General features: G+C 34.8%; 1 protein-coding gene across 1 annotated transcript in view; it reads left to right on the top strand.

The window, feature by feature from the left end:
- The window catches only part of LOC111057901, a 656,398-nt gene that overhangs the window by 86,631 nt on the left and 555,559 nt on the right, over positions 1-14,208 (top strand). The window contains 1 exon segment of the mRNA XM_039431312.1: positions 8,876-9,076. Within this exon segment, the coding sequence (XP_039287246.1) occupies positions 8,876-9,076 (201 nt within the window).

Genomic DNA, 14,208 nt, shown 5'->3' with positions numbered 1-14,208 from the left:
GGACAGTACATTTCAAATTCGGTAAGAGATAAATCCATGAGATTTAGAGAATAGATTCTTCATGGTACAGTACTGTTGATCTAGTAAGACAAACCTTTCCTGAAAATATCAATTTTTGAGAAAGTTATCCAATTTACCAAAAATGACCGAAAATAACTCAACTCAACATTTTTCACCTTCAATGTACATTTTTAACGTAATTCTTGTTATGATTTATTTTCTTTTGAATAATGACAAGTCACTTCTGACGCTTCCACATGCTGGCCCATAAAGCATATAAGCTTATTATAGCTTATATTATATTATAAGCTTTAATAATCTTTAATAAGCGTATATACTGAATGGAACAGCTCGGAGTGGATCAAGAAAACATCATCTTTAAATTATTTGCTTAAACTGTTAACAACAGATATATATACCCCTTTGTATAACATTCTTGTATGTGTTATGACATCAATCTATCTAGAAATTAAACTTAATCATATCACCCTCTTCAACATACCATTCACAACACATTTCAAATTCAAAGTTATTTTTAAGTGAAAAGCCGATTTCATTCACTTGGGAATAATGTGAATAATGAAAAATATATATTACTATTAAATTTTGTAAAACTTCAACGTGAAGAAACACTCACATTCTTTGATGTGGCGACGTCCGTTTCATGCTGGTATTGCACATTTTCAAGCCAAACAGACACTGAAGTGTTTAAGGTTATGAGAGTGGAATTTGGTCAGAGTGGGGGTGGAAGGGAGTTTTGGCGGTTAATGGAGGAGGATTTAAATGAGTTTGTCAATCAAGGTGTGGGAGGAAAAGTTGATTTGGTCATTTAGAATATTGTTTGGTTTGTTTCTATATTTCAAAATGTTCTAGTACATTTTTAATTTTCTGTTTTTGTGGGAATAGTGGAGTATTTCGAGGTTGTTGTCTATATACTAAATACGAGGTTGTTGTCTAAATACTCCACTATTCCCACAAAAACAAGATGTGTATAGACTCATAATAGTGAAAACAAGATGGATAACCTACAACGAAAAATATATATGTTAAAAAGAGTAGCCTACCTTGATTTTCAATGTAGCCTTGAACAAGAAACTTAACATTAATTCATCTTATATTGATTCTATAATAATTGTTCGACTATTTGTATTGCATTGGGAGGAAACTAATAAATAAACCTCTCTCTAAAAAATTTAGGAAAAAATCTCCTTTATTGAGAAGAACATAGCCTTCAAAAAATAAAACTTATTCATAAGAATTTATTCTCCCAAGGCTCCCTGTCGGAGTCGGTTCAATATTCAGAACCTGTGCTGGAGCCCCAAAGACAAAGAGATGGAATTAAAAAGAAGAAACTGTCAAAAAAACGAGATGGAGTGTAAAAAAGTGATGTTTTGTGCGTGAGCACGCTTGGTACCGGAAGCTGGCGACAGTGAATGCGCGTGCGTGTGTGCGTGACTACCACTTGATAATGTACGTGAAGTGACTGACCATCTACACAATAAAACAATGATTCTTAAAAATATATACAACACTAGTTCAAGAAAATGAATCCTGGAGAGAAACATACAGCGATCTCTAAAAAATAAAAATAATCGAACAATTATTATAGAATCAATAGAAAATAGATTAATATTAACTTGAATGAATTTAACAATGCTCTAATGTTCATCCAATTGTGGATAAATATAGATAATATCATGAATATGATTGGGATCAAACAACAGGCTCGATCCAAAGCTATTATGATTCCGAATTTTTATAACATGACAAAAAAGCAATACTTTCCTTACCTATGGTAATAGGGCAAGGAAAGTAAAAATCTGGTGTGGCGCACTCACACAACTTTTCTTGCCGTTATGAAAATTGATCACCTGACGCTAGTGTTCACATATCAAGTCTACTATTCTAAGATCTGAGCCAGCTGGTGACAGGACTATAACGCTGGAGACACACGAGGTCTGCTATCTCTCCATAGTGAATGATTCAATAGAATCAACAGTTGTTGCCAACAGTTTGCAATTGAATAATCACATTTTCTCGAAATTTGAGCTTATTTCCTTTTTTAGGTGAAAATGTTACAAAACATTAATTGTAGAGATTTTCATGCTCAATCCTTTCCACTTGAATTTTTTTTCTAAATTGTATCTGAAGATTGATAATTGGGAATCTAGAATCAATCTTTGCATAGATGGGCCGAAGCTCCTGAAATTATTACAGATATGAGGCTTGTGGCAGTTGATAGAGCTTATCAATGACTATTCTAGGTATAAATTTGATCAAAATCGTTCGAGAAAATCGCGAAAAACCCTGTTTTTGATAACATTTTTGTCATTTTAGCCGCCATATTGAATTGCATTTGATTGAAATTGTTCCTTTATACTTATAGTGTAAGGACCTTTAGTTCCAGATTTTAAGTCATTCCGTTGATTGGGAGACGAGATATCGTGTACACAGACGCACATACACTCATACACACACACACACACACACATATATAGACCAATACCCAAATGCATTTTTTTGGACTTAGGGAACCTTGAAAGGTATAGAAATTTAGAAATTGGGGTACCTTAACTTTTTTCGGAAAGCAATACTTTCCTTACCTATGGCAAGGAAAGTAAAAATTTTCTAATCTCTAACGCTCTAATTATTTACTCTATAAGTAACTAGCCACTGCCACTACTCTTATTTCTTCTCCGTTGAAAAATCTGTTCTGTTATAGATAAACGTATATTGTGAGGTCCACGTTATAATAGCAGTGGAGAAAGATAGGAGAAAAGTGTTGCGGATTCTCTACCTTGCCACTGCATTCTATAAAGGATAGTTGATTCCGGTGTATGTGATGTGATATCAACTGTTCATTATTGTAATCAATTATATTCTATTCCCCAAGAAAATATATTTCTCAAAGATTGAATAATGCATTTTCGAATTTCGATTGAGAATAAATATTTTGTCAATTGATTATATTTTCCACATCGTTAACAAAATATCTAGCAACGTTCCAGAGCTAGAAAAGGATGTAGCGATACCTGTTCTGTTGAATGATAGACAAGGATAGCAACACCAATCTTAATTAAATACTGCCATTATAACGTGGACCTCACTATAGCTGCATCTCTTCCACAGGACTTAATTAATCTGGAATAAAATAATATCTTAAAATGATAGAAGGAATGCCAAGTATCTGCAAGAACTTTTAAGATGAAACACTCTCAGATAATTAAATTCACAGTACTTTTCCATTAGATTTAATCACCTTTTGATAGCTCAGTGAATAAAATCTCATTAGAATCAGAAGTATGTACTTCCATGCATCATCCCATGAAGATAGGAATCATGTATCATCAATCTTCTATTTACCCATCACATCCCACTCATAATGAGCTGAGTTTATTGATTAGTAATTTTCTTGATTAGCAAGATGGGCTACTTGGTAGTTATTATCTTCTAATTCCAGTACAGTATTGTTATTCCCATGCTAGCCTCGTTTATTGAGAAATATGCGTATATCAAATATGTGTAGATCCTATGAGAAATTGCATATCATAGGCAATTTTCTATCCTGTTATACCTGATTTGTGAGAGGCAGATTACAAGAAACAATCTTCCTTGATTTATTTTTCATGATACTTGAACAAACGGTTTCCTTCCGGGACGAAGATTCTGTGATTTGTGATACAATATTGCAAATCGATTTTCTGATTACTGAACATTTTTCTGAGTTCAAGTATGTAGGCCTGAATATGATTTTCTCATTGAAATGTACGGAATTAATGAAAATTACGGTAATAAGGATTGAAGTTGCCATCAATAAGATTCAATGCCAAATTTACAAAGCCGTATATAATTTTTTTTTTTTACAGCTGTTATATAGCTTTGGTGAATGTGATATTTTCGAACTCAAAATTTAAGTGTTTTCATTCTTTATTTTGTGAATTTATAAAAAAGATCATGTTTGTTTCATGTTTTTAAGAAACATTTATTATTAATCCATCCAAATTTAAAATTGTTTGTTTTATTCTAATTCATATTTTAGATTGTGATTTGGTGTAGAAATTTGAATGGACATAACCTATAATATTTGGACAATTTAAAACTAAATTAGGAAATTGAAGAAGTTTTAGGCAATAGCCTGTTTTTTCTTTTCCGATTCTTGTATTTTTTTGCTAACCTTATAAATAAATAAATAATATGTTGCTGCTTATAAGCTTACTCTGTAGCATTCTTGCCAAGCATAATATGTTTCCATCATCCTATACTATTGAACGAGCAATTTCTGCTCATATGATTCGATGTTTATATTTCACCGGATCTCGAAAACGGCCCTAACGATTCTCACGAAATTTAAAACATAGGTTTATAATATAAAAATTCGATTGCACTAGGTCTCATCCCTGGGAGAACTCGCTGAAAGGACATTAAAAGGATAATTATTATCCTTGGAAAAACAGCTGATAATAATTATTTCGTTGTCTGTTGATGATGGAAGTGAGTAAGCGAGTTCATGTGTGTGGGACTGTCTCAAAATTATGACTCAGCTGTTGAACTTTTGTTATCATTCATTCAGGTACTTATTGCCGGTTGTAAAAAAGTCAGGCTATTTTCAATCCTGATCAATTCCAGTAGATCCATCTTTTTGAAATGGTCTTCCATGATTTGGTTCACGTAGAATTAATCAGTCACAAAAGTAGACACATAACAAATAAATAGAACTATTAAATACTATAAGTCAATTCATAACCTTTAACTATCCAACAATCTTCTACTTCTGTGTTTGCTGTTTCAATCGCCTTTTTGTTTTGTCTGAACTGCTAATTGAGGAGGGGCTTGTCTAGGCCAATGGCAGGCGTTGACCTTGATAGGTCACGGCTTCCACCATTAGCGGTGCTCGACCTTTAGAATAAAAACTACTGCTGCTCTTCAATTATTGTAGTTTTAGTTTACCAGAGATTGATAATGTGTAACAACCGGAACTAATATCTCGATCTTCAATAAATCTGTAGTTTGAGAATATCTAGTATTTTTATTCAGTATGGATAACTACCACAATATCACCTTCACAGCATTTTAGAAAGTTATTGGTCACATTCTTGTCTTAATTGTTTTGTGTTCACTAGCTTATTAATTGTCAAACCTTCAAAATTGAAAATTGTTCATTACATTGTAATTGTTCATTGAAAATCTTTTGTGTTCACTAGCTTATTATGAAACCTTCAAAATCCAAAATTGTTCATTACATTGTAATTGTTCATTGTACATTGATTTCTTCCGGATTATTCAAGGACTGAAAAACCTTTAGCATAAACAGAAATTCCAAACATATTTTTCAAAATTGTGTTAAGAATAGTAAGGGCTATGCCTCTTTTTCTTCCATAATTGACCAAGCGAAGTGAGGTCTAAGATTCAAGCCGACGGTTTGGCATTTCTCTGTTTGAATGTTTAAATGTTTATATGTTGCGCATTCACGGCGAAACGCGGTAATAGATTTTCATGAAATTTGACAGGTATTTTCCTTTTTTAATTGCGCGTCGACGCATATACAAGGTTTTTTGAAAATTGTGCATTCCAAGGATAATATAAAAGGAAAAAGGAGCCTCCTTCATACGCCAATACTAGAGTAAAAATCAGACTATAGAATTATTCATCATAAATCAGCTGACAAGTGATTACACAGATGTGTGGAGAAGCCAGTCTATTACTGTATTTGTATAAGGTCTATAGTTCCAATCAGGTACTTGTGGATGAAAATACTGCGTGAGGTCTACTGTTCACAGAACTACTAGTGTATGATTGTCAGTGGATGAAATAAATAAATAATATGCCTTCAGAGTCATTTACCACATTTATATATCTTCCATTCATCAAATTAATATTACCTTAACTGTTTTATTCGCTACAATAAAGTTTTCCATACATGAAATATAGTCTACATTAAACTTTATGATTATTTTTATATTTATGTTTATAGCTCGGGTATCAATAATGTCCATTACTGAATGACACTAGGGGAAACATGTATTAAAAAGCATACATCTTTCTGTATTGGACTGATCGTTCAAAACTACACTTATACACCCTTCATGATGGATGTTTCTCAATATTTCCGATATTCTTCATGTGAGCGGAGCATTCAAAATGACATTAATCCATTTTTTTAGATAATGTTTTCCGATCTTAGTTTCGAAACTGGAGGGTAGTAGCATAGATAAAAGATAACATTAGCTGCTCATGCTATCTTTTTTCTTAGGTGGTAGGAACATGAAAACTGGGTATGATCAAGGATAATATATACAAGGAGTATATAAAGTATATCCTTGAAGTATGATAAGCACTTGAGGGTGCATCGGACAATAAAAGGACCCCAAGGTCCTTAAGGTTATCTTACCTTGTTACAAATTGGTGGTGGAGGATGTAGGATACTATGAGGATACTGGAAACAGGATGTAGTAAAATGAGTGATCTATGTAGTAAAATGAGCACCATAAAAATGGTGCCTGAGAGCTGCAGTGCGTAAGTTGTATGATAATGAATAACGGAAACGGATATAGCTGAAGATGGGGGCTGTATGCCACCCTTAACCACGTGATTATTCCAGTCTTGGTGTGGGGCTACATTAGCCTAATACAAGCAACCCCTATCTCTTTATTTCATGTGCCAGCATCGTTAAAGTAACCATAGTCTGGGCTTCAGATTATTGGATAAAAATTGGACTTTGCTGTAGGTACTCTACACAATGGTGTCTTACTAAAAGTATACTTATACTTACTGAAAAAAAGTATATAAGAATATCACAGTAAGGCTAGGGTGGGGAGCATCTTGATACTTCCTGAAACACAGTTACAATAGGGAGGGAAGATGGGATGAAAAGTGAATAATTGTAATGTTTTCTTGTAACGCAAATGGGAGAAAAATAATTTGACTCCACGTTACAAAAGTGGTGATTCTGGAGTGGTTCTCAGTAATATCACCATGGTCATACAATCACAATTCAGGAGACTATTCCAATTTCAATTTGAGAGTGAACAGGTCGTTTCATATTGGGGTAACAAAAAAGGTGATGAATTTTGAAATATATTCAAGGGGATCATTCAAGAAAGATAGAAAATAGATTCAAGGGGGAATATTCAAGAGCGATAGAATAATTTAAGGCTATAGACACAGATAAAAGAGTGACTATAATAAGATAGACGTTGTTCATTAATTTATGTAATATATCGGGAGAGAAAAATATTTTTCCTACAGTTACGTTGAAAAGTGGCCATTGCTGCACTGATTACAGAACGCAACGAATCACTTTTCCGCTCTAGTGCGGGAAAAGTTTTTCCTGCACTCCAGATTTGCAACATGGCAATGCAAAATAGTTAGTGGGTTATATGGAGCACCAGTGCAGCAAAATCAAAATTAATTGGTAACTGTGACTGTGGTGCACGTTATAAGAGTCTTGAGGTGGTGGACTGTGGTGGATGACAGCAGTTGACAGCACACAGCCGCCATTCAAACACACATACTACATTCTACTTTTTTATTAATAATAAAATTACACAGATGTACATTTGATGGATTTCAGACAATTCTACCCATAACTACCCACTTTTCATATTCAATGGTAACTGTAGGAAAAACTTAATGTGAAATACGTGCGCAAAGTTCCTCTGCTGCACTCAAGAAACCATTCCTCAAGTAAACGTTTCTTTCGGTGCAGCAAACTGTCACTTTGCGCACTAGTTACACAAATAACTATTTCAGGTACTCGAAGTGCGTTTTAAATTTAATGAATTTCATTTAACGAATTCTCGTTTACTATTATCTTTAACGCACGTCATATGATTATTGACCGAGCGAAGTGAGGTCTAAAGCTGCGTACACATATTCGCGCTTCCAACCCGCACCGAGCATGCTCCTCCCTCGTACCGCCCTCGTACCACCATCGAACCACAGTCGCTCCGCCCACGCACCCATCATGAACGTTACGGAAGATGTTGGATCTTCTCGCATTCCCCGGTCGAACCACTGTTGCTCTCCGGTCGATCATCAATCGCTCTGCTGGAGTGACGTTCGGTTGCGGAGCAGAGCGAAATTCTGTACGCACCTTATGATTCAAGTCGACGGTTTGGCATTTCTCTTAATGTTTTAAATGTTCATATGTTTATATTTTACGACGAAACGCGGTAATAGATTTTGATAAAATTTGACAGGTATGTTCCTTTTTTAACTTCGCGTAGACGTATATACAAGGTTTTTGGAAATTTTGCATTTCAACGATAATATAAAAGGAAAAAGGAGCCTCCTTCATACGCCAATATTAGAGTAAAAATCAGACTATAAAATTATTCATCATAAATCAGCTGACAAGTGATTACACAGATGTGTGGAGAAGCCAGTATATTGCTGTATTTCCATAAGGTCTATAGTTTCAATCAGGTACTTGAGGATGAGAATACTGCGTGAGGTCTACTGTTCACAGAACTACTAGTTTTCTCATGTTGAACGTTGTTTTTCAGAAACGTAGATTCAAGATAAGCGGCAACAAATAATTTGATAGTAGTTGAAACAGACTGTAGTAATAAAATCTCATCAATAAATAGTGATATACTGAATTCATAGCTTGTATAGATATTTCTACCTTACACTAGGTTGTAGGAAGTATATAGCATGATCATAGTCCAGTCAACGAAAGATTATAGAGGGAAAAATTTGGAACACCCCTGCGGGGTCAAAAATTGTATTCCAAACTTTTCCCCCTCCACTTTTTTTGTGTATTCGTTGCCTGGACAATTAATTGAAAATTACAAATGAATTTTTCATCTATAATGACAATTCTATTCAATTTCTCACGAAAACAATTAGGATAATTAAATGTTTTTGATCGCAGGAAAAACCGTCAGACCTGGAATGTTTAGTGGACAAACACTTGTCGAGGTTCTACCCGAACTACAGCCGTACTCGCGCTGTGTTAGTTCGCCAGGCTCGCGATCTGCTCGTGTGCGAATTCGGTGGAGATTTGGCTCGTTTCAGCGCAGAGTTCATTTTGCCAGCGGCTCAGCTGCTGCTACCTCATCTCGACGCTATACAGGTGAGATAAATCTCAGCTTTATTCAATTTGGGAGGAAGATGAAAGCTATTCAGAAATGGGGTTCACAGAAACAAATGTGTAACGTGCCAGTTTTGAGAATGTAATAATGTTTCTTGTAATAATGTAATGCATCTAATAAAATACTGATAATATAAGTTTCTTGTAACATACTAATGTAATACCATAGAGGAAAGATAGTATAAGAAGATATCCTATGGTACAGGTAGTTCATGTTTCCAATTTCAAGCCGATTACTTACGACTACTGTCTATTATCACTGTTTTGTTAGGGTGAGAGTGTTAAGGTGCGTACAGATTTACGCGCCGCGAACATGAGCAATTCACTTTTAATCAGCTGATGCCAAGCTTTTTATATATCTATTATCTTATACCATTCCTGTAAAAATACAGATATAGTCAGCTGATTAAAAGTGAATTGCTCATGTTCGCGGCGCGTATATCTGTACGCACCTTAAGAACGGCACAGTATGAGAGACTACCAGCGTCATATCGCTTCACGAAAAACAATACTACTAGTATAGGACTATCGGCTTTAATGAGTAGGGACAAAGTCTGAAGGATGTTGAAAATTATAACATAAACGCCCTATACCATGGGATAGTGATATCTTTTCTCTCTACATAATATGGATCTATCAGTCAAAATGTCTTTGATAGACTACTGATTCATCGACCGGAATATAGCCCCTAAAGGTTCATATGGTCATTGGGCAACCAATTCAAATGCTTGCATACAAACTTAGGCCCTTTGCACACTGGGACACCATGGAAGCGCTTCCACGGAAGCGCCACCAGGTGGTAGCATTGTCTTTTATCTGTCACTGCACACTAGAGCCACCAGCCACCAGCCGAGCTTCCAGGAATGTTGTTCCTCGAGCCGCCGATTTTGTGTCGCCACCAGACTGTCGCGCCACCACGTCATACCATTGAGTATTATCTGTCATTGCACACTAGAGCCACCAGCGACCAGCCACCAAAAAATCATCTCCAGTTCAGTTTCAATTCAAATCGAGTTCAGTATCGTTGTCGTCTGTTGAAGTCGTCGTGATGAATAGTGAACAAATTGATACAAAAGGTTCATTCTTGAAGTTGAAAGCAGACCAGCTATATGGAACATGTCTTCAAAATTATATGCAGACCAAGATGTGGAGAAAAATTCTTGGAGGGAGCTGGTAAATCTTTTCATTGAAGAATATAACCTCACAGGAATGTTAAGTTATATAACCACTTTTCTTGAGCATTATTCATTATATTATTCAATATATGCCAATAGTCCTGCTTCTTTCACGTCCATTTTTGAACTGATCATGAGTTAACCAGTGAACTGGATTGATGAGTCAATCGGTGGCTGCGTGGTGGTGGCTGTAGTGTGCAATGCTATCAGATTTTGATGGTGGCGCTTGCATGGAAGCTTCTGTGGAAGCGCTTCCATGGTGGCCCAGTGTGCAAAAGGCCTTATGTTCTTGTTTTGGTTTGTTTGTTGTTGGATTCAGATTTAATAGAATCGATTATAATATAGTGGAATTTGTAGTAGCAAAACAGCAGCTATAATAAGTGAATGATTTTCATAATACTTCAATGTTTTTTCGACTAATACTCGTACATTTAAAATCATTCAAAAAACGTTTTTAAGTTTATTGTTTCAAACCAATCATTTCGTATCAATATTCGACTCAAATATGAATTCAAATTAAAATTTGAATTTGAATTTGAATTTAAATTTTAATTTGAATTTAAATTTTAATTTGAATTTATTGTTTCAAATCACTCATTTCGTATCAATACTCGACTCAAATATGAAGTTGCACCAATGTTGTCTGAGAAGTTAGGTACAGTCCAATAATTGTAGGATAACCAAATTTTAAACTTCAACTGTTGCCTCGATGTGGGTGCAATTATTCTGGTTTGCACTTCGGTGGACAACTAGTCCTTATCATGAACTCAATCGATCGTTGTCGTGTCAAGTTGATGCTCTTGAACATGCACAAATCAAGTGAACCAATTTTCCTCCAGGCATTTAAAATAACGGTTCTATAAAAGCTTATGAGACTGACTCCAATATACTCATCAACACGAAAGTTTTTCATATTTTAGTGTGGGCTACAAGTGGATGAATTGTTTTATTGCAGTATTGTGGTTCATCGGCAGTTCAAATAAATGTGTAATTCTGTCACTAATCATATTAATGAAATTTAATGGAATAATTGAATCAATCTAAAACTAATAATTCAATAATACTTTTTCTAGTAAATTTATTACGGAACTTTCCAATATCAATTTGTCTGGACGCTCGATTTCTTCATAAATATTTAATGCTGTCATGACTGAAAAAGACGAAGTTTTGGTAATATGTGAGAATTAAATCATTTTCTTCGCAACTGTCAAAATATTTCTTCAACTTTCCGTTGCATCTAGAACTATCGTGAGGTCCAGGTTATAATGACAGTATTTGATTAACATTGATGTTGGTATCCTTCTCTATCATCGCATTCAACAGACCACTTAGCTCTATCATTTTCTAGCTATGCAACGTTGCCAACTCGTTTTCAATAATTTAGAAAATTGTTTTTGAATCTATATTATTTATAACGAAATATCTAATCTCAATTATAAGAATGTACTGTATTATTAAATTATTGGTTATATATATATAATTATAAAGTATTATTTAATAAAGAAAAGAAAGAATACAAAACAAAAGCAAAAATATTAAATCATATCCTCAACATCCTAAAACTTAGATATACACGAATGTATCTCAAACTCTTATTCATTAGATTAATTTAAAGTAGATGCTCCTGTCAATCTATTCCTGTATAATTCTATTTAAATTCCCTGTGATATTCCTGTTAACAAAATCTAGTGGTATCTTATTGATTAAATAATTGCAATAGTATTGAAGTTGATGTCTGCATATAGTAAGCTTTATGAGATGTATGTTAAATCTATTTGCACTGTTTGCCCGTATGTTATAGGGAGTGGTATGGCTTTAAACTGATTTCTATGTTTGTTTTTACGAATTACTCTTTTAATGTAGGACTGTCTCATTATTATCTCATTAAATATTACATCAATCATGCCGGTATCAGCTCTCTTCTCTAGAAGGCAGTGGCAAGACAGATGATCGGCAACGATGCTCTCCTATCATTCTCCACTGTGATAATAACGTGGACCACACACTATAGGTGTGAACTGTGTGTTACTAGAAGGTGCATCGTTTTGATGGACCAGAGCAAGCTCTATTTGGCCGTTGTTCTGACAGATCCAATCCAGGTCCAACTGTAGATGGTTGCTCCAGCATGCGATCGTCCGTTACTTGCTCTCAGACCAATTTATTGTCTCTCTCTCTCACCCAATCTCTAATCAATCCTCTTTCTCTTCGATCCGGTCGTCTGCCTGTCTGTCTAGTCACGTGACCTGTCTGTCCATCCTCATCTTCGTCCTTTCTTCCTTTTCCTTTCTTTCAGTTGCTGTGTCGCACCCCGAAAAATCTGTCCGTCACGGAGGATGAGAGAGCAAGGACCACACTGCTCTCTTCCTGGGCGATACAGACGGTACCCAAGGATAGTATATAGGATTAAACCATACAGGTATAGCCTTTGTTAGTACCTAGTTGCCCGCGTTCAAGGTCAATCCAATTAACCGGCATTCACTTACCATTAATACAATCACGGTTCAATCAACTGTTCCGACCTTATCTTCCGACTAACTAATGGTCCAGCTCAATCATCTCATCTCACTACACTTAATCAGAAAAGCGTCACATAATAAATTGGGCAGGAACTGTTGTGTGTTCCTCTAGTAATGCAGTTGCGTGGTTCCTGCAGGATTCCGCTTGCATTGTTGATGCATACGGGCATACTTCACTCTCAATCTTCATCAGGAGTGCATGTAACACGTGACTGTCTCAGTTACCAGGATCATTGAGCAATATAGGAAACATAGAGTTAGATCTTAGAGAAAAGATAGCAAAGGCGTGTGCTGTATTTTTCTGTGGCTAGATTCATTAAGGCTGTGCAAAGGCTAAAAATAAGCTTTCTACTCGTGATATTTTTCTAAGTGTTTCGATTTGCATATCACCAAGCTATCAAAATGAAAAAGTTTTCTCAGGAAAACATTTTTTTCCGATCATTACTTTTTGAGATATGAGCGCCTGAAGTTTGAATTTTTTGGGACAGAACATTTAAAATTCAGAAAGTTTTAAATCCATGTGAATCAGAGGATAGATTCTTCATGGTATTGTTAATCTAGTAAAACAAAAATGTTCTGAAAATATCAATTTTTGAAAAAGTTATTCAATTTACCAAAAAGTAATTTTTAGTAAATTGAATAACTATCTTGTAAATTGATATTTTCAGAAAATTTATATTTTATCAGATCAAAAATACCATGAAGAATCTATCCTCTCAATCTCATGGATTTATAACTTTCTGAATTTGAAATGTTCTGTCCCAAAAATTCAAACTTCAGGCGCTCATATCTTAAAAAGTAATGATCGGAAAAAAATGTTTTCCTGAGAAAACTTTTTCACTTTGATAGCTTGATGATATACAAATCTAAAAACTTAGAAAAATATTACAAGTAGAAAGCTTATTTTCAGCCTTTGCACAGCCTTAAGAGGGTATATCATATTAACAATATAGCAGAGTCCAGTAACGTGTACAAAATATTATGGGAAAAGACTTATAGGTGCTCATTTAATATGTGAAATGTGTTCACAGTGTATGAAGCTACCTTCATAATTTTTTTCTGCTTCTCTATCCCGAAACTGATTGCAACAGCTCTTTCAAAAACACTATTTTTTGAATGGTGCTCAGTTCAGTCAGAGAGGAAGTAATCCAATTGTATTATTGTACAGTGGTAATCCAGTTGTATTATTGTATCAGTGGTAATTTCGTTTACTTGGAACTTCATTCACTTTCTACCCATACAGAATCAATAATACAATATCGGAGCTTCGCTCGTCATTTTTATTTATTGATAAACAGAACACAATTCTTTAAAATGGTCATGTTTATATTTTACAGCTGGCTATACAAAAAGTAATAATCGACTTATCTACTAATCAACTAATATAAGTACTACTAAGTACTAATCAACTCATCAGCTCATG

Source organism: Nilaparvata lugens, chromosome 6, assembly GCF_014356525.2.
Source record: "Nilaparvata lugens isolate BPH chromosome 6, ASM1435652v1, whole genome shotgun sequence".
In the NCBI taxonomy this organism is placed as follows: Eukaryota; Metazoa; Arthropoda; class Insecta; order Hemiptera; family Delphacidae; genus Nilaparvata; species Nilaparvata lugens.
Note: the sequence above shows the minus strand (reverse complement) of the source record. Positions and strands in the feature narration are given on the sequence as shown.